The sequence below is a fragment of the Heptranchias perlo genome, chromosome 36 (genome assembly GCF_035084215.1).
Source record: "Heptranchias perlo isolate sHepPer1 chromosome 36, sHepPer1.hap1, whole genome shotgun sequence".
Lineage (NCBI taxonomy): Eukaryota > Metazoa > Chordata > Chondrichthyes > Hexanchiformes > Hexanchidae > Heptranchias > Heptranchias perlo.
In genome coordinates, this window is record NC_090360.1 from 2661983 (window position 1) to 2688938 (window position 26956).

A 26956-nucleotide genomic window follows, 5' to 3' on the forward strand; every position below is an offset into this window, starting at 1 on the left:
CTACTGCAGTAAATGACCAGGTTGAAAGCATTGTATTAATGTTAGCCATAAAGTAAAGTTGAAATATGGTGAATTTTAAAATCTACTGTGTAAACAAAAGAGCAGTCTCTTTTTTTATATACTTTTTGTATGTAAAGATGAATTCCTTCTTTGCTGACAAACTTCCTGGGGGGAATTACATCCTGTTTGCCAATACTGTCTCTCCCAGCTAATTGCTTTCACGTCTGCAGAAGCAGATAGTTAAAACAGAACAGGCTTTAAGTCTACTAAACCTAGTTTCAGAGGAGTAATTTCAGCTTTTACGAAGAGGGAGTTAGATATCTACTTTAGAGGCATTGGAGAGAAATTGCTAAGAACCTGAACAATGATATTGTACAGTAACAGAACATAGTGTGCACTCCTGACCTGGCAAATGGAAAGGACTACACCACATTCTCCCACCACTGCTACAAAAATGGGTACATGGTGAAAATATTAATTTTAAAATCACTTTGCTTGAGTCAATGAAAAATGATGAGCAGATTGAGTAAAGTTCTTATCAATGTGTTGGAGTCTGATCCTGTGGTACATGATTTGAAAAAGAACATTAGAGAATTGTTTTTAACTTGCACTTAGATTCAGTTACAAGTGCCTATGACTGCTTTCAGGACTAAAATACAATATGTGTTCATACAATTTTTGCAACAGTAATCAAAGGTTTTGTATTGCCAACCTCAGTGAAAAATAAACCACAAGGTACAGTGTGATCTTAATTCATAGTTGCATCATTCAAATTATGTGATGTCAGTTTTTAAGCACTAAATTCCCACTTTGCTGTGTCATTTACATTGCTTAATTCAAGTTATTAGTTAACTTAAATTTTTTTCAGAGCAACAAAGACCGAATTTATCAGGAGTAGACTGTGCTTAGAATTAGCCTGCCTGTCCCTATTTTTGTTACGTTTTCAAAAAAATATTGTTTATGTTCAAGTGCTAGTCTAGAAGCATCAGGGAAAGTGGCTGGGAGAAGTTACTGAGCTGACAATGTAAGGAAGCTGAACTGACATACGTGGTTAAAATGACGTAGTTGCTGCAATATGGAGATTAATGACTATCCTTGTTGAATTCCCTCGCACTGTCAGCTTCTAACTCCTTGCAGTCGATTCTGTGTGTCGTTAATGCTCACCAAAATATTTAAATTGACAGTTTTTTTAAGTGCCTTTATTTTTAAATGGTGTTCCCTTCCCTCTGCAAGTTTCATGTGATGCTGCTGAGTATCTTCAATGCTTTAGACAAGCATTCACAGGCATATGTTCATATTTACAGTATAACTAACATGTATTTCCATTTGTAGTACAGCTAGTGCAGTCAAATATGATAACTGACCTCATTGTGGTGTGACTTGCTGTCTGTTGGCTGGTGTTTGAGTCATCCGTTTTTGAAGGTTTAAATGTTTGCAGTGGAGGCTGACATGCTGTTAAGGAAATGTGAGCAATACAGTGAGCTTTTTTCTTTTCCTTTGTCACAGTAATCAATTCAATGGGTTCTGTGTTTTAAATGGATTTTGTGTTTGTAATGGCATAACATACCATGGAAACTACAGCATAATGTTAATGAATGTATGCAGTGTGATTAGTATATTTACTACACTGTACAAACTGTTGAAGTTGAAGTAAATCACTTTACCAGCACTGAGCTATGAACGTGTCTAATATGAAACAATCTTTGTTTTTTTCTTTTTGTTCACAGATCTTTGTCAGATGAATAGCAGCTGATCTGAACAATTTTTAGCAGACGAGCAGACTCTACTGGGTAAGAGGAGAATCTGGTCGGTGTGCTGACATGGCTCATGTAAGCTTCAAATACTTGATTAATTTAATGATCTAGAAAAGGATTAAGATATGCTCTGGAGCTTGTGGCTGCAGGTTCAAAACAATGAGTTCATAGCCATCTTATCAAGGAAACTTAATCAAAGACGAGCCATAATGTTTGGCAGAGCACTGAACAAATAAGGAATACATGACGCAACACTTGATTTCACGAAGTGCTCTGGCAGAAGCTGACGTGTTTGAGTTTTTAAAAGATCTGCGTGCTGGTGATGGCTTTACTAAATTTAAAGAACTCTCCTGAAATCTGAGTTCGCTATAATTATGACTTTCTATGGGCTTTCAATTATTGCCAAGTGATGGGAATATCTGCTTAAAGAGCGCGAGTAAAGATCATCTGCTTCTGGTATTGTGAAAGTTGGATTCCTGTTCTGTGAAGCACTGCGGCTGGATTCAAGACTTAAAGCAACTCCTTGTACAATACTGCACAGAGTTGTCATAAATTACTCCCAGACAGATTGAAGCTTCGTGAGACACTATTTTAAGACTTTTGCTGTAACAAAAGGAAGCAGTGGCTTGGCCATCAGTTTTGAGCAATAGTCTCATAATGGAATTTCGAGGAGTGACTGCTCACTGTCTGTTCCCTGCTGTGATTTTTAATGGCCACTTGTGGGACAGCCTGATCAACATTAAATTTGTTTTTTTGTGATCTGATGTGAGATGTTTTGCCCTTTTGGTTAAATGTCAACAAAGACAACAATTCTGCTATAGAAGATTTACTCTCAGCGTCTACCAAGACTTCAATCAAGATGTCCTGGAGGAAGAATTATTTCACACCGAACAGTAATCTGCAGGGTATGTTTATGCCACGCAGCACAACTTCTATTGCGGCAAGTAAGGGACTGATCAATGAGCCTGGGCAGAACAGCTGCTTTCTCAACAGTGCGTTGCAGGTGAGTAGCTCTCCCCAATGATGCATGGTGCTGCAGGATGTAAACACTGAGTTACGAGTTTAGCTATCTGGTTTTAATTTTAAGAAGTTGATATACCAGGAGAATGATTATTTTATCACTATTGTAACTGCTTGCAACTTAAAAAAAAAACCAAGGATAACCTGCTCCTGAGAGACCATTATTGTGTTCTATACCTCACCGTCTAGCTATTCTAATAAATTGTATTTTACTTCAGTGTATGTTTGATTAATGGAAGGTTTATTTAGTATTTAATCTGAATATTTACTTAAATGCTGTGAGAAGGTACTAAAGATGCAAAAACTGATCATTACTCTAGAATTAAAAACACATCGAATTTGTATCACAATGTGTCTTCAAGTAAAATATTCTAAAGTTTGGTCCACTGATTTTGATTTGAATCCTACATGCTAGTTAAAATGAATTTATTTAAAACTGAAAGATAAACCTTTTTTCCCCTTAGCCTCAGGTTTCCCAGGCTGATAAGTAGCAGACAACCTGCCCCAGGCCTCTTTCAGTATTGCTCCTGTGCTATTGATTAGCCTCCAGTTTCTTTCCTCCGTGGGTAACGTGTGTGCTACTCCCTCGTAGCCTTACTGAGATCGAGAGCCCCTCTGAACAACTGCAGGTGTGGTTCAGCAGTGTTTGTACACAGTTAAAACTTTACCACAACAAGGATCCCCAACAGTGCACTTATGAAATGCTAGACTTGTGCTAAAGTAGTATGCAGGGATTAACAATAACTGAAGAGCTGGATTCTAGAAAGTAAGCTCTTTATTCTTCTAGATTGCAGTTCAGCTATTTTGCTAATGTGACATACAAGGTGAAATAATCTGGCATTTTGTGTGTTCTGTTTGGGATCCACACTTCCCTGGCATACCTGGCATCCTCCTGATACCAGTGGCTCAGCTACTTACATATGAACATACGAATTAAGAGCCGGAGTAGGCCATTCAGCCCCTCAAGCCCGCTCTGCCATTTGATAAGATCATGGCTGATCTGATTGTGACCTCAACCCGACTTTTCCATCTACTTAATATAACCTTTGACTCCCTTGTTAATCAGGAATCTATCTAACTCAGCCTTAAAAATATTCAATGACCCTGCCTCCACCGCTCTCTGGGGAAGGGAGTTCCACAGACTCACGGCCCTCAGAGAAAAAAATTCTCCTCACCTCCTTAAATTGGAGACCCCTTATTTTTAAACTGTGGCCCCTAGTTCTGGTCTCTCCCACAAGGAGCAATATCCTCTCAGCATCGACCCCTCCTAGTCCCCTCAGGATCTTGTATGTTTCAATAAGATCACCTCTCATTCTTCTAAACTCCAGTGTATACAGGCCCAACTTGTCCAACCTTTCCTCCTAAGATAACGTCCTCATCCCAAGAATCAGTCGAATGAACCTTCTCTGAACCACCTCCAAAGCAATTATGTCCTTTCTTAAATAAGGAGACCAAAACTGCACACAGTATTCTAGACGTGGTCTCACCAATGCCCTGTACAACTGCAGCAAAACATCTCGACTTTTATATTCCATTCCTCTTGCAATAAATGATAACATTCCATTTGCCTTCCTAATCACTTGCTGTACCTGCATACTAACTTTTTGTGATTCATGTACAAGGACACCCAGATCCCTCTGTTCTGCAATCTCTCTCCATTTAAATAACATACTGCTTTTCTATTCCTCCTGCCAAAGTGGACAAGTTCATGTTTTCCTATATTATGCTCCATCTGCCAAACTTTTGCCCATTCACTTAACCTATCTATATCCCTTTGCAGACTCTTCACAACTTAATTTCCTACCTACCTTTGTGTCATCAGCAAATTTAGCAACCAGGCATTCGGTCCCTTCATCCAAGTCATCGATACAGATTGTAAATAGTTGAGGCCCAAGCATTGATCCCTGTGGCACTCCACTCGGTACATCTTGCCAACCTGAAAATTACCCATTTATCCTATTCTCTGTTTCCTGTTATCTAACCAATCCTTTATCCATGCTAATATGTTACCCCTACATCATGTGCTCTTATTTTGTGTAGTAGTCTTTGATGTGGCACCATGTCAAAAACCTTAATGGATAATCTTGCTGAAGCATAAGGCGAATGTAACAATAACTTCAGATCTCTTTTTATATTGAGGATTGCTGCAGTTGAGTTCTGTACGAATCTGTGAGTGCCCTGTTGCTAAATTGGTTAACTCCATTACATAAAAATCTTTGGTGTATGTATGTCGGGCATTAACAGTGGAGGTGGTATGAGAGTTCCTCTTGAGCCTAGAGGAGATAGTGAGGCAATGAATGTTATTAGATGATGAAATAATAACTTGGTTATGAAAAATTACAAGATTTTAAAATTGCTTCATTGATTGGAATGTTTGAGGTCAAGGTATTGCGATTTTGCCATTACACCTTCTCCACTGGCTGCAGATAATTTGTACAGCCAGAAATATGGAAATAGCATTTGGGTCCTATATGGTTGGCTGCCAATAGCCATTTATGCTGATCTGGCTGTGCAGTGGCATGGGTGGAGGAGAAATTCTTTTGAGATGGTAGTCATGCTACCAAAAACATCAGAGCAACCAAAGCAGCAACATAAGAAGTTTAAAAGCCTCATTAAAAAGGTTCAAGTTATATTCACTTGGATGATATCAGGGGTGAAGAGTATATTACGATTAGAAACGTGAAAAACCAGGGCTTTATTCGCTAGAGCTGAGACTGTTAAGCGGGCTTGTAGTAGAAGTGTTCAAAATTATGAATGGTGAGTTGTTAGCAAAGGTGCAAAAAATTAACGTTAGTGCTGGAAGCATGAAGGGTAGAGGCTAGTGGATTTTTTTTTCATTACACTCTGGAATATAATACTACAAGTGGCTGTTAAAAACTGAACTAATTTCAAGAGGGAGTTTGACAAACACTTGAAGTAGAAAAATATTGAAGGGTACTGGAAAGGGCAGGAAAATGGGACTTGAGTGGAGAGCTGTAGTGTGGAGCAAGCAAATGGTACAGGCAGTATTGACAAAAATGGCCTCTTTTCGTGTTCGGGTTTCCATACAAATTGATGATTTTGACCATGCTTTTGGTCATCTTTTCTAATCCTACTGTTGATGATCAGCATCTGTTTCTTTTCTCCTTAGCATCTTGGAACATCTGCTTTAAAGATGCTGTATAAATGCATGTTGGTGGTAAACATCTAAATAATGTAATCCCAATTGTGTGACTTGGGCAGGGTGAGGGGGGAACTTGGATGAGATGGTGCTGCTGTGCACCTGCTACCCTTGTTGGTTGCAGGTTTGGGAGATGCAGCAGTGCTTCTTGTACATAGTACACACTGCAGGCCCGGTGGTGGATATTTAGGCTAGTGGTTGCGATGCCAATCAAGCGGACTATTTGTCCTGGATGGCGTCAAGCTTCCTGAGTGTTGCAGCTGCGCCCATCCAGACAAGTGGAGAGTATTCCATCAAATCCTGACTTGTGCCTTTTGTTGTGGAGAGGCTTTGGGGAATCAGGAGGTGAGCCACTGGCGGAATACCCAGCTTCTGACCTCCAGTAGCCACGGCATTGAACTGTAAGTCTCAAACACTGCCACTCTTCCTTTTATTCTACAATTAATTAATAAAACAGCTGTCTTGTTTTCCAAAATGTGCTTTGAGGATAGCACTGTTTATGTATTAAAAAAAAAAGCATGGATTTTATTCCGGGTGCGTCAGTTTTTTTTAAAAAAAAGCACGGTATTGTGTTTCTAGTGATCTAACTGAACTGTTTTGGTAATGAAATTCAACACTTCTTAAGTATACAAATCCATTTATATGGTGAATGCAACAGCCAAACTGAAATGAGTACCAAATGTGAGAGGAACCCTTTCCCTCATTTTCTCACTTTCCCTACCCCTGAAATATACCAGATGCTTAATAGCTCGAGCCAATGCTGCTGCTATTACAACCTGTTTTACACCAGATAGATTCAAATGTTTTGAGGATTTCACTGAAGTCAGATTTTCATGTTCTATCTACTTGAATTGTAGGAAAGTGCTTAATGTGGACAATGGAAATAGGTGTTCTCAGAAGGGAAACGAGCTGAACCTTTTTGTTTTTCCTATTGATGGTAACAGTCGAAGTTGTCGAGGGGATTTGATAAATCTGATCCATGCACATTTGTATTAACTGACAGGATTCAAAAACTAAGTTGCATGTTGTAGAAGTTAAGAATAAATAAGGCATTTTAGTTAGCTATTTTTACACAAGTTCAGACATTAGAAATGTTAACTAAGAAGTTTATTGAAGCAAGTAGTATCACTAGCATAAATGAGTTTAATGGATTACTACATGTATTTTGAAAAATAAAGAATTCAAGGTGAAAGGAAATTGGGGATGAGTTTGTTGAGCCCAATAGCGCTTTCTTCTGAAGTTTCCTGTTTTTTTTTCTCAACTAGAACACAAGAACTTTTCATGAAGACCAACTACCCCTTCAGCATATTAATGTGGAAACAGGACCTGGCCTGCGAACAGCCTGACTTTCCTAACTAGACTAGAGTTCGGAGAAAGTATTTCAATTGAATCAAACCGCACCCCCCACACACACACACTAACCGTCTCCTTTCAATTAAAGCTATTGAGTTTATACATGTTTTCTTAAGTTAAATAATGAAAATGTTTTAGATATATCATTTGAAGAGTTTAAATGACAATTTCCATAAACTTTCCTCCCAAGGTCCTTTGGCACCTTGATATTTTTCGAAGGAGTTTCAGACAGCTGACCACTCACAAATGTATGGGAGATTCCTGCATCTTCTGTGCTCTGAAGGTAGGAGCTTTGAACTGTGCTGTTTTTATTGTAATCCAAAATTTGTTTCAGTAATCTTTAACATTTAATTTAACATTTTTAATTGTTGCTATTTGGTTTACATCCATGATTTTAAAAAGTTGTGTGAATTGCTTAAAAAATTGTTCTTTATAGTTGACGACCCAAACTGGCTTTTAGAGCAGTTTGCTGCCTCACTAGTGGGTTAAGGCAGCAAGTAGCTGAGGCAAACAGACCAGCTGAGATTGGCTAATTCAGCACGGACCAGGGATCAAACCTGTGACCTTGTTGTCTTTGGTCTTGGTGCCACATCACTGTATATTACACATTTGAGAACCAGCCAGCATTTCTTCACATAAAGCTTGGACTGTAATCTCTGACCTTTTTAAAACCTTGAAAGCTTCCCTCTGATAAAATATTTCAGAATGGTGACCACAGAACTGACTTGGCCTTGCTTACAATGAGTAGTTTCAGTTATTAACGACTAGATTGGATTTCCTTTGTGGTTGCTGATGAAATGAAAGATTTGACTGATAAAAATTTATATTGGGTGTCTTAAACAAACAATCCATTAGAACATTGCATGATGATAAACACTACTGCAATGACCAATAATGTTTCATGTTTTGCACATGGTGTCACTTAATTTTCAAGATGTGATTTGATGTGCTATAATTTTACTGCTTAATACTAAACATTGTATACAACAAATTATTTGACCATCAGTTTATTATAATAAATTTGTTCTAGTTTGGGCTACATTTACTCTTGCTGTATTAATTTAAAGACTGTTGACTTGTGTATTTTTGAGATGTCCTCAAACTGAAAGATGGTGCATTTCTTTGTTTTGCATCATTTGTGTTCAACCAGTTTACTAACTTTAAAAAAAAATATCATTCTTGTATTCTAGTAGCAGGTTGTTGCATAAGCTGGTGATGCCATAGCTGTGAAGTGTTGCATTGCCTCTGGCATTTTCCAGCAAGAACCTGTGTTTGCTCAATAATTATTCACATTCAGTATGCAAAGATTGCTGTGCCTTCTTACCAGGTGGGCACTATTGCTTTCTGTTTCCCCTCTCATGTTTGATCAGGTTTCTACTAAAATTTGCTTTCACAGCCACATCTCTTTCCTCAGCAACTGCCTCCGGGAGCTCCAACTTATTCTATGTGGGTTCCAACTTAAATTCCACCCTTCATGTTTTGGATCCACCCATGATTACAGATAGTGTCATGATATTCAGCATTCCTCGAACCACTGGGTCTCGCCGCTTCCTGAGATCCACGCTCAACGCTTCGTGCCACCACACGTACGCTCTCGACCTCTCTCCAGCAACACCAACTCACTCGACTTCAGAGTTGTCCTGGTCTGCAGTTCCATTTTATCCTTAACCTCATCTGGCACTTTAAGAAAAAACTTTTTCTCTTCCTTTCAGGTGTCATGGACCATAAGCTTCAACAACTCTTAGGTACCAACGACCCTCCTGATCCTTCTTCCCTTTCACTTTCCGCTGACCCCATCCATCCCTCCAATCTCACCCTATGTTGTGTTTTTCACTATTCCCTCTCTGACCCCGAATGATCAGTCCTCAGCAAAGGCCTCGGCTTCATCCCCCTCTCCCCCTTGCACAGCAGACCCTTTCTCCTGCCTTTAGAATTCTTGTTCCACCTGGACCCCTCCCTCTGGCCTCTTACCCTCTCTTGATCTTTTCATTGGGAACTGCCGGCGTGACCGGCCATCTCAATTTCTCTACTCCCCTCACTCACTCTAACCTCGCTCCCTCTGAACTTCCAGTACCTGTTCTCTTAGGTCCAACCCTGACATTGTCATTAAACCTGCTGGCAAGGGCGACGCTGTTGTTGTGTGGCGAACAGACCTCTACCTTGCGGAGGCTGAGTGCCAACTCTCCGACACCATCTCCTACCTCCCCCTGGATCATGACCCCACTGCTGAACATCAAGCCTAGTTTCTCATACCCTTCACTGACCGCATCTCCTCTGGAGATTTCCTCCGCCCCCACCCCTGCAACGGCCTCCAACCTCCATAGTCCTCCAACCCTGCTCAGCCCACTTCTACCTCCTTTCCAAGATCCACAAACAGGACTGCTCCGGTAGACTCATCGTTTCAGCCGGTTCTTGCCCCACAGAACTTATTTCTTTCTATCTTGACTTTTTCTCCTTGTTCAGTCTTTTCCGACCTTTGTCGACTGTTCTGATGCCCTCCGCTACTTTAACAGTTTCCAGTTCTCCGGCCCGAGCCGTCTCCTTTTCACCATGGATGTCCAGTCCCTCTGCACCAGGATGGCTTGCAGGCCCTTCGCTTCCTCCTTGAACGGAGGCACAACCAGCCCCCATCCATCACCACCCTCCTTCGCCTGGCTGAACATGTTATGTTGAACAACTTCTCCATTGACTCTACTCGCTTCCTCCAATTAAAATGTGTCGGTATAGTAACCTGTATGGGTCCAAGCTATGCTTGCCTTTTTGTGGGCTACGTGGAACATTCCTTGTTCCAGTTCTGCTCGGGTCCCCTATCTCACCCCTTTTCCGATACATCGATGATTGTATTGGTGCTGTTTCTTGCTCTCGCCCCGAACTGGAAAATTTAATCAACTTTGCTTCCAATTTCCACCCTTCCCTCGCCTTCACATGCTTTATCTCCAACTCTTCCCTTCCCTTCCTCAACTTCTCTATCTCCATTTCTGAAGATAGACTGTCAACCAATATCTTCTATAAGCCCACCGACTCCCGCAGCTACCGGAATTACACTTGCTGCCATCCCGCTTCCCTTAAGGACTCTATTCCCTTCTCTCAGTTCCTCCGTCTCCGGCGTATATGTTCTGACGATGCCACCTTCCTCACCAGTGCTTCCGATATGTCTTTTTTCCTCAACCAAGGATTCCCCTCCACTGTAGTTGACAGGGCCCTCAACTGTGTCCGTCTCATTTCCCGCACTTCTGCCCTCGCCCCTTCCTCTCCCTCCCAGAACCAGGATAGGGTCCCCCTTATCCTCACCTTCCAGCCCACCAGCCTCCATGTTCAACAGATCATCCTCTGCCATTTCCGCAACCTCCAGCGTGATGCCACCACCAAACACACATTCTCCTCCCCATCCCTTTCAGCATTCCGAAGGTATCATTCCCTCCGTGGCACCCTGGTCCACTCTTCCATCACCTCCAACGCCCGCTCTTCTTCCCATGGCACCTTCCGTGCAGGAGATGCAACACCTATCCTTTCACCTCCTACCTTCCCTAGATGAAACAGCGATTTATTTGTATTTCTTTCAATTTAACATACTGTGTTCGCCTCTCACAATGCGGCCTCCTCTACATCGGGGAGACCAAATGCAGATTGGGTGATTGCTTTGCTGAACACCTCCATTTAGTCCGCAAGTGTGACCCTGACCCGGTCGCTTGCCATTTTAATTCCCCGTCCCACTCCCACTCTGACCTCTCTGTTCTCGGCCTCTTACACTGTTCCAATGAAGCTCAACGGAAGCTCGAGGAACAGCACCTCATCTTTCGATGAGTCACTTTACAACCTTCTGGACTCAACATTGATTTCAATAACTTCAGATCATAACCACTGCTCCCATTTTTTGCGGACAGAAGGTGCTGGTCATGGGTTCTGATGTTGCCATTTACACCTCCTCTAGACCCATCTTTTATTTCTTTACTTGTCCCATTCCCACCCTCCTTGCCGTGCATCATCATCCCTTTTGTCATTTAATCACTCCTGCCCTCCACCCTATTACAGACCTTCCTTTTTGTTCTTTCCTCTTCCCCCCCCCCCCCCCCCACCCCCAACCTTCCCTGGCCCTGTACTTGCTTAAAAACTGTTTAATCTTCAACTTCTTCCAGTTCTGACAAAAGGTCATCGACCTGAAACGTTAACTCTGTTTTTCTCTCCATGGATGCTGCCAGACTTGCTGAGTAATTCAGCATTTTCTGTTTTTATTTGATTTCTAGCATCTGCAGTATTTTACTTTTTGGGCACTGTAGATTAATGATTTTCAAACTCTGAGGGCCCCCCAGCAAATATTGACATAGCTGTGGACCCATTGCCCTAAAACTTGGGAAAGACTATGATCTGATTAGTTTTTCAACTATTATTCATCTACAGGAATGCTTAACACTGTTTTATAATCATTAATGACATAAGATTAACCCCTTTATTTCGTTTCTGTGACTATTATGAAGTCCACATGTTATCCCTGGAATAATGATGAAAGCTGAAGTATAATTTGCACAATTCCAACGATGAATGTACCAAAAATTCAGTATTCAGCTTTCAAAACTTCAGACATCAAATCTCCTGACTCTTTTCTTTGTCTTTCATCAGAGTCTGCCTTCTGAAGTTCAAGGCTTTGAATTGTCTGACAGCAACTGTGATGGGAGGCTGTTGTGCGATTAGTGGCAGACCAGTTAGCCATCTTGGCCCTACTCTTCAGTATTTCCTCCCTAAGCACTCCTGCCTCTCCTCAACTCTCTCCACCTTTAAACCCTTATCAAAACGCATCTTTTCAACCAAGCTTTTGGTCACTCCTCATCTCGTCCTCAAGTGGTTCAGTGTCTGTTCGTTTATCTATTCCCCTGTCAAGCACTGTGGGATGGTTTCTATGTTTAAGACATCATATAAATGTTATTGGGTGGAGGCTTTTATCCCAACAGATTGGGGACTGTCCCAAAGTCTGAGCCATGAAAACACATTTTCAAGGAATGATAGACTGTCTGAATTGCAAAGAATCCTTTAAACATTCCAGAAAAGCCAATGTTGGCTTCATCGTTGTCCCGCCCTCCTTTTGGCTCCTCCTCTTGATCCATCGGTACAGTTTTGTGCCACATTCTTAGTCTCTGCTTCACTACTAAGTTGCTGAATACAGGTTTAGAGAAACTGCTTGGTTTTAAAAATTTTTTTGTACTTACCTGGACGGTATTTCACATATCCTTAGTGATGCCTTTCCAAACTTCTTGGTATTTCAGCGGCGTTCACTGTGGAACTGACTAATTGCTGCTGGAATGCTTACAGGCATCTGTGTTGGGCAATTTTCTCCATCCTTTGTCTTTCTGCACCCACCCTCTTAAGCTACCGACACGAGCTGGGGGATACGTCTGTAGGTGTGTGCATCTCTGGCATCTCCTCCAAGTGGCCATTTTTCTTGTGTGACCCTAGACATTTCTATCCTGCTTTCACCTGATGTCCACACAATTACACTAGGCAGCAGAGTTACTGGATAACTATCGGGAGCAGAAGCCATGGACAATGATTCTCAAATGCCAACAGTTGCTTAATAGTACTTATGAATGATTCCCTCGAACAGGAGATCTGTAGGTATTGTCTGAATTAAATGCTTGTTCACAAATCATACACCACTTGTAATTCTAGATGGGCAATGGAACTTGCCATATTGTCCTTAATGTAAAACACGTAGAAGCTGATCCCCATTTTAATGTTGCCATTTTGGTAACGACTGCAGTTCTTATTGCTGTACAGGTTTCTACAGAACTTTAAAAGAAGCATTAAGGGTGAACTTGTATACAAGGTTTTGTAGTAGTTGGATGCCACTCTATAAGTGCTCAAGAGTTCGTACTGTAAGAAAGTGCTACAACAAAATAACCATCTGGATCATCAGTGTTTACAGTTTATATTTCCTTGAGGTTGACTGTATGTACCACAACTTAATGGTACCCATAAGTCTTCAGAGTCATCTGTAAATATTTGATGAGAGGCTGAGTGCAACTCTGAGATGAGCAATTATTGAGTCTTTGTCCTTTATTTTTGATGTTGATGAAACTGTCTTTTTTAAAAAAAAAACTTAAAATTGAAACCTCTTGCAATCAACCAAGACAATTATTTTTTCAAATCTAACGAAGTATCTTAAAAATATTTCAGTATTTATTTGCAGAAAGCAGGAAGTGGAATTGGAGTGCTGCCCTTGACCTCTGTACATTTGCTTCTGTGCTTGCTGTCTGTTTCATGGAATGATCGGTCTCTGTAATTGATGTGAGACTATCTTCAAAGTCTTGTGCACAAGTTTGAGATAAGTTTCATAAGAAAATACTTTCAAAATAACTGAACAGTTGCATAACAATCAGGAAAAAAATACGTGCAAAAAAAGCACTGTCGCTTTAAATGCTGATTTTATCTTGGTTTGCCAATGAATAGAATTGTTCAGACAGGCCCACACTTAGCTGTCCTGGTTGCTTGCAGATTGAGTTTGTGTGTAAAATTTTGGATTACCATACCATTTCCATCAGCTGCTAATAGATTTTAGTTTTAGGCTGCGGGCAGATCATTTACGAGCAGTATTGCTTGTATCCAAGTAAAGTGCTGCTCTCAATGATCCAAGATCTTGGACTCTCAATTAAATCCACTTGTAGAGTGCATTGAAGACCAGAAAAATAAAGCCACAATCTTGAAGAAATTGTGTATTTAAAAAAAAATTCTTGGGTTATGAACCAGCTATTTGTATCGACAAAGTGACTGAGACCTGTAATATTAAACTTGCCAGACATCAAAGTAATGCTGCAATGAACTTTAAACTTGGAGAAACTTAAAATAAGCACTCCATGAGACCAGTTAAGCCTCACTGCCCATCAGGGGATTAATTCTACACTCTCAAGAAAGTAATTAAATAGAATTGGAGATTGGTACGAATTTGCCTGTTAAATTTTGTTGCAACTGATCAAAGCTCAAGACCATAATGTACTGAAGTAATTGCACTTCAGTAATGCAATGAAGGCCAGAGACGTCATTAGAGGTCTGTGTAATTACATGTAAACACTGCAGATTTTATTTGAAGGTTATTGCAGAGAGCAAGTGACTTGCAGCTGACAGATGTGAGAAGGAAAGCTGAAATACACAAAGCTGCCATTGCACACTCGTAGTTCCTTCAATCACTTGAATTTCCTCTCTAAACCCCATTGGTCCCTTCATTTCTCTTTTAAAAGAAAATCTCAAGACACATTTCTTCAACCAACCCTTCAGGTCACTTTGTAACTTCTCCACTAAGATGCTACATCTCTTCTTCCACTGAAATGCCATGAGACTTTTTTTCTGTACTGAAGATGCAATAATTAGTGGCTTGAGGTAATAGTTTATAGCTCAAAGTGTAGCCACTTCTGTATTTTTCGACGATAATAAACCTTTCATGTTTTTGCAATCCTCATACTACCTATGCTACATGAGAATGTAGAGTTTATCTGTAAGAATAATGAAACCTTTTGTGAATTATAAATGGTTTGTCTTTAATGATTGATATTTCAGATGCCTCAGTTTAATATTTTTCCATATTGCAGCCATTAGAGCTTGTCTGTGCAGGAATGACCCAAGCACTTGTGCGTTATAAATGGTTTCTCATTAATGACTTGTGGTACAAAATTGTGTTATATAATGGGCAGGATTCCAGGTTTTAATTCCAAACTTGAAAGGCTACAGAAATGAACAAGCCGTACTGAGGTCTGGTGACCTCGGATTGGTATTGGTTTTGTACTCCTGTGGCGTTGTGCTCCAGTTAATCCTAAATCACCAGTCATGATGGTTTTTATATTCAGTTTATATATGACAACAGAAATGAGCGCCATTTTTTCCCCCCCCAATATATGCAAACTGAAGTTAAATCAACCTTTGCAAGTATGAAATAAGCTTATTTTCTGTTGATCATCTAAGATTATTAACTCTTGAGTATACTGATTCTGGAAGGAGACCAATTGCGAGAACCTCCCATTTTAATCCCTTGTCTGTGACCAGATTCTTGCACGGGCACTCCCCAATTAGTGGACAAATGCCCTGCTGGAAACAATGGGGAGAATTAGCTGAACTCAGCCAGGACACAGATCAAAATGTTGTCAGCCTTGGCTCAGTGACAGCACTCTTGCCTGAGTCAGAAAGTTGCTAGTGATAGCAGAGAATCACAACTGAACCCAATTCTGTCCTCATCTGACATTGACACATGTCCACTTTCCAACAGGAATTAATAAAAAGCATTCATGAATGGGATCTCTGACTATTTTGGTTGTTTATATTCACAATTCTAGCCCAGGAATGCTGAGGCCAATCATAGAAAGAACAAACTGGCATTTATATAGCGCTTTTCTCATCCTCCGAACATTCCAATGCGCTTCACAGCCATTGAAGTCTTTATGAAGTGTAATTACTGTTGAATATAGGCAAACACGGCAGCCAATTTGCACACAGGAAAGTCCCACAAACAACATGCTCGTACATGAAGAATAGCTACTTGGGGTGAAATAATAGTGTCACTGCTCTTCTTGGAACTGTAATCCTGAAAAAGTTGGTACCATTGGAAGAGAAGGGGGAAAATAAGAGAGTGCAATCACAAATGAGTAGCAAATGTTATAACTTTGAAATACTTGCACACTGGTTCTTTGGGAAAACTTTAATGTTCTGTGTATTGGTTCAATGTATTTGATAAATGTTGAGTGTGTGATTTCAGTGCAATCTGAGGTCATTCATTGGTTCCTTTTGTAGGTTAATCTTGTAATGTAGGCACTGCATTTGCATTAGATTTTCTGTAACCGAGTTAACAAATTTGGATATGCCCTAACTTTGATCTGTGATGCAGTGCAGATTGTGGGATCGTGCGTTGCCTCTTCCTGTTTTCAAATATTATTTATTAGAACAAACTGTTGAGACTTTTCCAATAAAGAAACAATCGACAAAAACAAACATGCAGGATGTTGTTTTGCACATGCTGACCAAATACTTCAGTTACCTGTACAATTCACATGGAGAAAGCCAACATAAATTCTCAAAGGTAGTTTCTGCAGAAACTCCAAAATAATTACAACTACACTTTGCATTTGAGTTCTGCTCTTCAAGCCCATGGATCTACAAAATGTCTCTGATTTAATCTAACTAATTTCCTTTTGAAAATATACATTATCTGAATTATTATTTTCTGTTCTCCATAACAGTAGAATTCGTGTGAAAAAAGAACAACATTTCTTGGTGTAATGTTGATAAATATAATGGCAATTATTTTTCCACTTGTAAAACAGCAGTGCAAGTATTTTCAAGAATAATTTTGAATTGGAGCTTGAGAGTGGGCGAGAAAGAGGGGAAAGTAACTTAATAGAGTTGAAGTAATTTTCAGAAAACCCAACTTGCTGTCAGACTAGTCTAGAGTACCGTTGGCTAAATCTGGAAGCTGGGTACTTCATGTTCTTGTTATGGATGCTGCAGCAATTACTGCTATTTAGCGAAGTGCAGATTATACAACTATGCCAACAAAATCTTGGCACCAGTTAGTACAGTAAAAGTTCCCCATCAATTCATGTGGGATTTATCTATTGAAGATTTGGTTTGTTTGAGATTTGGCGCTAGGAAAAACTTCAGAAATTGCTTCTGTGTTTAGTTGCCGTTATTTCATTTCGTGAGAGTTTGCTACTGAACCTCTCATCTGGATTCCAGCCTACGGCTTAGAGTGACGTTTGTTTTAATGCAGAGATCTGTTTTTAGTGAAAGTTATTGCACGTACAATACAAGAATGTTTTTTGGCAGGAAGGACAAAAGTGCACTGATTAAATTGAAGTTTTGTTCCCATTGGTATTTTCCTGTGAACGAATAGAGATTCGAAGCTAGGTGCTGTATCCACATGGGTGAATGCCAGTGAAGAGCACAATGTTATATCCCATAGCTGCCATTATATTGCATTTAATTCAACTGGTGGCAATCCAAGAGTTAACTTGCAAGGTTTGATGAGGATGGGATCAGGGAAGACCAATTTTTAACTGGGCGTTCCCACTGACTGGTCTTGGCGCACCCAGCTGTGCAAGGCCAGTGTATTGGGAACTGGGCCCACTAAATCCATTATAACAGCAGCTACAACTGTTTAACCTGGCATTCATAAGCCTCATTCCCAGATTCTTAATGGCTGACAGTTGGGTTAGTGATAACATGTAGATACTTATGCTAGATTATCATACAATTTAGTGCCAAGTTAGGTTGTTTGTTATAGTTACAGATTTATCAGTAGTGAGGCATCAGCATAGTAAAACCAAAGATGCTGATTGGTCTCCACTTTTATTACAAAGATGCTCTTGGGTTTAAAGTCAATTTCATTCTTTTTTGAAGACTTTGTCAAAACACACAAATTTAATCATGATCTGTAAAGAGAAGGTAAATTGTGACATTTTAGTTGAGTACTTCATCAAAGCTTATTTCTTGATAGATACTGGTTGAGCTGTGTATTTCCAGCATTTACTGTTTTAAATCCAGACTTCCAGCATTTGCAGATTTTCCTTTTTGTTTTATTAAAAATGGCAGTAGACTGCCATAGTTAATGATTGCATGGCCACTTGTTTTGTAAACTGAGCTTTCTTGCTGACCAGTCACATCACGAACTGATTAGCAACATTTCCCTCCATTCTATCTCCCTTTTTTAAAAAAAAACCTCACTTTTATATTCTCATTTACTTGCTGTCACTGCCAAACTAGCAGTCTAAACAAAGTGAGAACAACAATAACTTGGTAATTCTCAGGGAAGATTGGATATGGCAACCACAAGAAAGATCAAAGAGGTAGGTTTTGAGGAGGTATGGAGAGAGTGTTGCCAATGTGGAGGGTTTCAGGGAGATTATTTGAGTGTGGGGCTGAGATGGCTGAAAGCTCAGTGACCAAATATGGAGTCGAAAGCGGGAAGGTGCAAAGAATGTCAGGGTTGGAAGAGCAAAGAGGATGTACAGCAACTTAAGGCTGAAGGTGATCACAGAGATAGGGAGGATTGAGGCCTCGGAGGAACTTGTAGAAAAGGAAAAGCATTTTGAAATGGATGCGTTGGAGTAAGGAAGCTAATGCAGGTTGCTGAGGGTAGGGGTGATAAGGGACTGTAACTTCATGCTGCTTCTGGAGGCTGTACGCATCCTTTTTAAAAAAAAAAGGTTGCTTCTGGGGTGCCTCTGGAGGTAACACCATGTCAAACAAAACAAAAACTGAATTGGACTTGCATTGGAGGTGATTGTTTTTTGGGTGGCAGCAGCCGAAGTGCCTATATAAGTCAGTAAAGAAGTCTTTGGGGGAGATATGGAATCATAGAAAGTTACGGCACAGAAAGAGGCCATTTGGCCCATCGTATAGGTGCTGGCTGATGGAGCTTTCCAGTTTAATCCCACGTTACAGCACTTTAAGTGCACATCCGAGTACTTTTTAAATGAGTTGAGGGTTTCTGCCTCCACCACCCTTTCAGGCAATGAGTTCCAGACCCCCACCACCCTCTGGGTGAAAAGATTTCTCCTCAGCTCTTCTGGTAGTAATTGGTAGAAGGTAATAATTCCTTCCACCATTTAATTGAAATATATGCTCCCTGGTCGCTGACCCCTCTGCTAAGAGAAATAGGTCCTCCCTATCCACACTATCTAGTCTAGTCATAATTTTATATTTCTCAATTAAATCTCCCCTCAGCCTCCTCTTCCAAAGAAATCCAGCCTATCCAATCATTTCTCATAGCTAAAATTTTCCAGCCCCGACAACATCCCCGTAAATCTCCCCTGCATCCTCTCTAGTGCAATCACATCTTTCCTGTAATGTGGTGACCAGAACTGTACGCAGTACTCGCGCTGTGGCCTAGCCAATGTTTTATACAGTTCTAGCATAACCTCCTTGCTCTTATATTCAGTACCTTGGCTAATAAAGGAAAATATCCCGTATGCCTTTTTAACCACCTTACCTACCTGTTGTGCTATCTTCAGGAATCTGTGGACATGCACTTCAAGGTCCCTTTGTTCCTCTACACCTCTCATTATTCTCCCATTATTCTGTACTCCTTTGCCTTGTTTGCCCTCCTCAAATGCATTATCTCACACTTCTTTGTGATTCTAAATCATAACTTTGAAACAACTCCCATGAAGTTTGGTTTCTACCACAGCCACAAAAAAAATTAATCAACAACGAAATGAGACTGTTGCTATGGAATTGGGACCTGGATCAGTCCTACTGAAATCTTTGAATAATTAAAAATTCGCTGATGTAAACAGAGTTCAGATTTGGGAACTGCAGCAAGTTCTGGTGTATCGATCCCTACAGGCATCAAAATTGTTGAACAAGTGAAGCTTTGTTTACCTTTGTTACTGTCTTAATGGAAATTTGTTTTGTACGTGAGCTGATCATTTCTGCCATTTTAAAAATGGTGAAAGTGACATGACCAGATATGGACTTTTTAAAAAGGTGTGGCTAGTTTAGGGTTGTGCCAATTTCATGTATTCAACAGAAAATTAATTGGGCTTGGTGCATTGCACACCCATTTAATCCAGTCATTGAGTTTGTTCTGAAGCACAGTGCTCACATTGTTTTTGTAATTCAAGAAACTTCAACATGCATCTCAAGCTTTGCTTTAAAGCTGTGAAATGTTTTTTATGTAATGCATTTGAGTAAGCTGACTTGAATGTATAAAAGCTCCACTTCAAGCTGTTTAGTGGTGAATTAGACTAGCTTTAATCCAGTTGTAAACAAACATTGGTAAACTTGATAGAGTTGTGACATTAAGGGTGGGGAGGCAAGGCAGGCAAGTCTTTACTTGGCTGTTGCCATGGTTGTGCCACTTGGAAGTTAAGCAACAGAGGCTAAACTGGTCATTTCATATTGTGAATTTCAGGACTTGGTTTCATTTAAAAAAAAACTGACCAGACTCTTACTACAAAATCCTTATCCTATTGACTGAACCAAAATGTGCAAAGTCAAGGCAAAGCAAATGTACCAATTTCACCTTTTTGGAAACATACCCAAAGTGGCTTGGAACACCAAACAAATATTGCAAATCAATTGCTGATGTGAAGACCTTGCTTTTAATCTCCTGTGTTGGGCGCCAGCTATTCTGTGGGTACTGGTACATGTAATCAGCAATGTGGTGGACCCAAGTTCTACCACTGGTACTTGGCACACTCTTCCAGGGCGACATCACTGTGCAAGGACACATGCAAAACTTTTTCTCGTCAGCATCTGAACGCAGGTTAAATTCTGTAGCATCAGAATTTGTTTTTAATAAGTTTCCAAGCTGCAAATGATTTAAAACAGCTATGGTGCAGGGGGTGTGAAGCCTCAGCGGGTCACGCTACCTCTCTGAAGTGGTCTCACACTCTTTACCTAAATGTACTTTGGAGTACTTAACGCCCAAATGACATAGTTTGTGTTGATTGACCGCTTCACTTTGACGTAGCTGTGTAGCTGAACTATGAGGTATTTAGTTAATTAAGTGTGTGTGTGTGAGAATATATATATTAGGCTGGATTTTGCTATGAGTCGTGCATTAGACTTGCCCATAGACTTCCTATGAGCTTTTGCACAGCAACTTTCTCTAAATTAGAGCCAAAGAGCGTGGTGCCCTCTACAGGGCATCTGGGACCTGTGCGAACTGGGTATCTCCTTAGCCAATCAGATTGAAGCATCGTTAACAAACCAGGCAGAGACTGAACCAGGAAGTGTAAGTTAGAATAGTGAATTCAATGTCAAATCAGGTACAGAAAGTGAAAGAGAGGGTAAGATGCATTGAATTGAGACAAAGTAAAAGTTAAATGTCCAACAATAATTAAAATCTGAATGAATGAGACTCCACACTTGTTAGTTAGTTTTCAGTGCCAGAGAGGTCGCTTGGCAGTCATTAAGACTTATCACGCTGTTAAAAGGGTACTTGCATCAGAATGGATAAGCCCTAACTTTTTCTGGCGAGATCAGTCCGTATCTACAATGTCATTGCAGGAACTTCACGCTGTTCCATTCATTTGAACTGGGAGCCAGGCGGGCGAGATGCCATTTTCATGGAATTTACGGAGGAGGGTCGCATTTCGTGCGGCAACTTCCGGATTTCTGCGTTTAACTGCACAGGCACGCTCGCCAGAAGTTGCTGGACGTGTGTGTGCGCTGTTAGCCTTGCCATTATTTTCACACCAAAATCCAGCCCATTATAATTTTGAACAACTAATAGCCACACATAACTGTTTAGAAAATTGTGCAATCCTGATAATTTTAATTGTTGATTTTAGTATATTTTCTTGTCCTGGTAGACAACCTGTGGGCAGTTGTCAGATTTGTTTTTACTGAACAGTCCTTTTTTTTAAACAAAGTGCAGAATTTCTTCGAGGAGCAAATACAAAATTCTGATTTAAGCCCTTTTTCTACAAATACTTGGCAATGACATTGAAGTGTTGTACCTAATCAAATCCTCAGCTTTCGGTATTATTTTTTATTCGTTCATGGGATGAGTGCGTTGCTGGCGAGGCTGGCATTTATTGCCCATCCCTAATTGCCCTTGAGAAGGTGGTGGTGAGCCGCCTTCTTGAACCGCTGCAGTCCGTGTGGTGAAGGTTCTCCCACAGTGCTGTTAGGAAGGGAGTTCCAGGATTTTGACCCAGCGACGATGAAGGAACGACGATATATTTCCAAGTCAGGATGGTGTGTGACTTGGAGGGGAATCTATTGTCTTATGCGTTCAGTTTGCTTTTTACTGGCATGAATAGGGTTTGGGCACAGTCCAGTATGGTTTCAATTACCTGTTAAAGTTGTAAATTGTGCGGAGCTCTGGGTTTAATGGTATGGCACAAAATTAACTGTGTTGATTATCATTTTCAATTTGGGTTTTTTTTTGTGGAGAAATGCCATCAGATCAACTGATGTAAACTACACTTGAGAGTTTGGATGCAAAGCTGCTCTCCATTCGATGTATGGACCTCAAAATGCTTAATTCTGCAGCACCGTCGATTGCATTCAGCTTGGCTGGGGTTATCCCAACTGATTGTGAAATATTGGATGGGATCAACATAGTGAGAGAGGAAGTATGAAGAGGTTTAGCATCTTTGAAAGTGGATTAAATCGTCAGGCCCAGATGAAATGTATCCCAGGCTGCTAAGAGAAGCAAGGGAGGAAATAGCAGAGGCTCTGACCATCATTTTCCAATCCTCCCTGGCTATAGGCGTGGTGCCGGAGGATTGGACTGCTAACATTGTACTGTTGTTTAAAAAGGGAGAAAGGGATAGACTGAGTAATTATAGGCCAGTCAGTCTAACCTCGGTGGTGGTGGTGGTAGGCAAATTATTGGAATTGATTCTGAGGGACAGCATAAATCGTCATTTAGAAAAGCACGGGTTAATCGAGGACAGTCGGCATGGATTTGTTAAGGGAAGGTCGTGTCTGATCAACTTGATTTGAATTTTTTGAGCAGCTAACAAGGAGGGTCGATGAGGGTAACGCATTTGTTGTAGTGTACATGGATTTTAGCAAGGCTTTTGACAAGATCCCACATGGCAGACTGCTCAAAAAAGTAAAAGCCCAGTGGCTCAGTGGCAAGAAGCAAAGGGTAATGGTTGATAGGTGTTTTTGCGACTGGAAGGTCCCTTGCTTTTTGTGGTATACATTATGGATTTGGACTTGAACGTGGGGGGCTTGATCAAGAAGTTTGCAGATGATACAAAGATTGGCCGTGTGGTTGATAGTGAGGAGGAAAGCTATGGACTGGTCAGGTGGGCAGAGAAGTGGCAAATGGAATTCAATCCAGAGAAGTGTGAGGTAATGCATTTGGGAGTGCAAACAAGGCGAGGGAGTACACAATAAATGGGAGGATACTGAGAGGTGTAGAGGAACAAAGGGACCTTGGAGTGCATGTTCACAGATCCCTGAAGGTAGCACGACAGGTAGATACGGTGGTTGAAAAGACATACAGGATACTTTCCTTCATTAGCCAAGGCATGCACTATAAGAGCAGGGAGGTTATGCTCGAACTGTATAAAACATTGGTTAGGCCACAGCTTGAGTACTGTGTACAGTTCTGGTCACCATATTACAGGAAAGATGTGATTGCACTAGAGAGGGTACAGAGGAGATTTACGAGGATGTTGCCAGGGCTGGAGAATTTTAGCTATGAGAAAAGATTGGATAGGCTGGGGTTGTTTTCTTTGGAACAAAGGAGGCTGAGGGGAGATTTAATTGAGAAATATAAAATTATGACTGGACGAGGTAGAGGGGATAGGGAGGACCTATTTCCCTTATCAGATGGGTCAGTGACCAGGGAGCATAGATTTAAAGTGATTGGTAGATGGATTAGAGGGGAGCTGAGGAGAAATGTTTTCACCCAGAGGGTGGTGGAGGTCTAGAACTCGGCCTGAAAGTGTGGTAGAGGCAGAAACCCTCAGCTCATTTAAAAAGTACTTGGATGGGCACATGAAGTGCTGTAACCTACAGGGCTACGGACCAAGTGCTGGAAAGTGGGATTAAGCTGGATAGCTCTTTCGGCCGGCATAAACAGGCTGGGCCGAATGGCCTCCTTCTGTGCCGTAACTTTCTACGATTGTGGTTGATCCTTTCTGCCTGTGCACATGCCAACTTTACAGGAATAGGATTAAGAATTTCCACTGGCTTAACAGGAATTTTCAAACTCGTGCCAACTTGTTTGATTAAGAGATGAAGAATTGTTACTGTAAACAGAATAAGCTTTGTGTTCTTTATGCCTCACCAGTGATTCTGCTGATGTTGGCAACAAATGTTTGCATATAAGGTGGCCCATACATATAAACCCTCCATAGAATTCCACCCAGAAAAGGGTGGTGGGGGACTGGAACTCACTGCCTGAAAGGATGGTAGAGGCAGAAACCCTCAGCTCATTTAAAAAGTACTTGGATGCGCACTTGAAGTGCCGTAACCTACAGGGCTACGGACCAAGTGCTGGAAACTGTCCTATAAGGTCAAAGTTAACATTATAAACCTTCAGTCCACCAAAATGTTCATGTCAGCTGGTTCCCACAAATAAATTTCTTCTTATTTCAGTCAGTACGTTCATACCAGCTGTTGCTTTGCTTATCCAGCGCTGTGATATTTAAATGATGATTCTCTCTCCTGACTTGGCTTCTGGTTACTAATTTGAAATTTGGTCTTCCTGTATCTATCCTGCTGGGCTGCTTGCGATTTTTAAATTGGCATTGGGCGCTTGGACTGAAGTTGGAAGGACAAGTTGCCATTTAATCATTAGTGCTGTCGCAGTGCAGTGAGTAACATCCGATAGGAATGGACTTACATAGTTATGGTGCTGCTATGGGGTTCACTGTTGAGAGAAATTGTGCTAGAAGCAAAACCAACTGACTATGAACCTGGGGGCGGATATGAAGCAAGTGTAAGTCACAGCTTCCCCCACCCACTTTTAGCCCCAAACAGAGACACGTGTTTCTATTGTATGTCACAATGTACCCAAGTACTTCACAGCTGAAGTAGCAACACGTCATTAGCTATTTTCTTGACTTTTTTTTTTGTTAAAGATGATTCCTATATTTTTCATTACTGCTGTTGACTCTCAAAGATTGTGAAATTTTTCTTTCTATCAGCTAGTGGGACGTATGCATGGAGAGACAGATAAATTGTTCTTGCTCCCCATGAGAATATTGCCTTGATACCCATCTGAGGATTGGCTCATTTTAAAGAGAGACTGAAAGAAAGAACTTTCCCTTCTATATACTGCCTTGCGTGTCTGCAAATTGCTTCACAGTTAATGAATTATTTCTGAGATGCATTTGCTGTTTTGCCAGTAAATGTAGCAGCCAAATTGCTCAGAGTTTTCACAAACAGCAAATGAATGACTGGCCAGGTAACCTCTCCTCATCAGTGTTGGTTGAAGGAGGAATGTTGGACAGGACACCAGGAAAACTTCCCGCTCCTCTTTGAATAGTGCTATGGGATTTGTTGCATCCACCTAATCTAACTAAATCTTAGTTTAATGTCTCATCCAAAAGACGGGGCCTCTGCCTCTCCCTCGGTATCGCAATGGAGTATCAGCCTAGATTATGTCAAGTCCTGGAGTGGGGCTTGAACTGAAAACTTACTAACTTGAACAAGAATGCTGCCACTTGAGCCAAACTGACACTTCATGCTCAGTGGTTTGATTGTCAACTGTTGAAGTGATCAGAAAAGCATAGTTAACATCTAAAAAGTTCCTTCCACCATCAAGCTAGTCTTGCCTTAATTGCGACTTTCAAAAATCATTTTTTGTGGTTTATAAACTGTTGCCAATTTTAGTTTGTAAGTTTTTTAAAAAAACAAATTTTGGTGCTCTGCTGATTGCTAGTTGATCTAATGAGCAGTTAAACAATACGGACTAGAAAGGTCTGTATTCATATGATCGCAGCAGAGCAGTGGTTGGAGCATTGTAATTGGCTTCAGTTCTAATTTAGAGAGGTGGGACAAACTCGGCCAGAATTCCTGCTGCTGATGGCTCCCCAGCGACCAATGCTAAAAGTGTGATTATATGGAACTCAGGTGAAGACATGATGCCTCTGGCAATCAAATAGTCTGCTGCCACTCACTATTGAGCATCACATATTAACAATCATGATCGCTTAGGCAAGGTACCAGAGGTTGATTGGTATCTGGAGAAGATAGTCCAGCAAGGAATCAACACCTTAAGAGAAGGGAGGAGGGAAATTTGGCGAGAAGAAATAAGCTTTTTAAAAATGAGCTAACTTAGAATTTTATCCTGTGAGCCAGTCGTGGTCAGATTACAGAACTATTGAAATACAAAAGCTCTGTGTGATGAATAATTTTACATGATATGGTAATCTACGAACAATTGCAGACAGGAAAAGGCCCTCTGGTCCATCTCCAGCCAGTCCCACACTTGATACCTTGTGTATCACAATATATTCAGTCCTCACCCCAACCAAAAACATGTGATCTCCTGGGAGAAACGAAAAACCAGACTCCACCCCCCCCCCCCCCCCCCCACCTCCCCAAAGACCAATTTGGGGGGGGAAATCTGGTTAATTTCTCTCTGACCGCCACCCCCCCCAACCCCATCTTAGGCGATCAAAACTATTCCAGGAAATCTGGCCGTGATGATTCCTTGCAGCCCCGCCCTTTGCTAAGAGGTGATCTCTGGCCCAGCCAGAAACAGGTCCAGCTCTCGCGTAAAGGAATTCAGCGAATTGGCGTTCACCACACGAGCCGGCAGCCTGTTCCAGAGGTCCACTATTCTCTGGGAAAAGAATCACCTCCTGACATCTAACCTCGATCTAGCCTAATACAACTTAAAATTGTGACCCCTGGTCCTCCCTAACCTATTTAATTGGAACACGCTGTCAATGCAAACACAATCTATTCCCATCATCATCTTATAAACCGTGATCAGATCACCCCTAAGTTTACACTTTTCTGAAGTGGAGAGTCCCAGCTCAGCCTATCTTGATTAAGATGATTTAAACTGGTAATTAGTCTAGTGGACCTCCTCTGCACCCTTTCCAAAGCCTCAGTATCATCCACCATGTGAGGAGACCAAATCTGGACATAGTATTCCAACTGAGGCCTGACCAAGGTCATGTGCAAGGACAAAATAGTATGCTTTTGCAATAGTAATCTCTTAATTATTTCATAAATGGTCTGCTACATTCCACATTAAAATATGCTTGTT

The 26956-nt window shown here is 41.0% G+C and overlaps 1 protein-coding gene across 5 annotated transcripts in view; it reads left to right on the forward strand.

The window, feature by feature from the left end:
- The window catches only part of usp54a (ubiquitin specific peptidase 54a), a 124197-nt gene that overhangs the window by 38639 nt on the left and 58602 nt on the right, over positions 1 to 26956 (forward strand). For 4 of the 5 annotated variants that reach the window (XM_067972392.1, XM_067972394.1, XM_067972395.1 and 1 more), the window contains exons 2-3: positions 1728 to 2757; positions 7478 to 7570. In XM_067972392.1, coding sequence (XP_067828493.1) covers positions 2614 to 2757; positions 7478 to 7570 — 237 coding nt within the window. In that variant the 5' untranslated portion in view covers positions 1728 to 2613. Of the gene's footprint in view, positions 1 to 1436; positions 1466 to 1727; positions 2758 to 7477; positions 7571 to 26956 lie in introns of those variants that run through there. The other variant, XM_067972393.1, reaches the window with a different exon arrangement.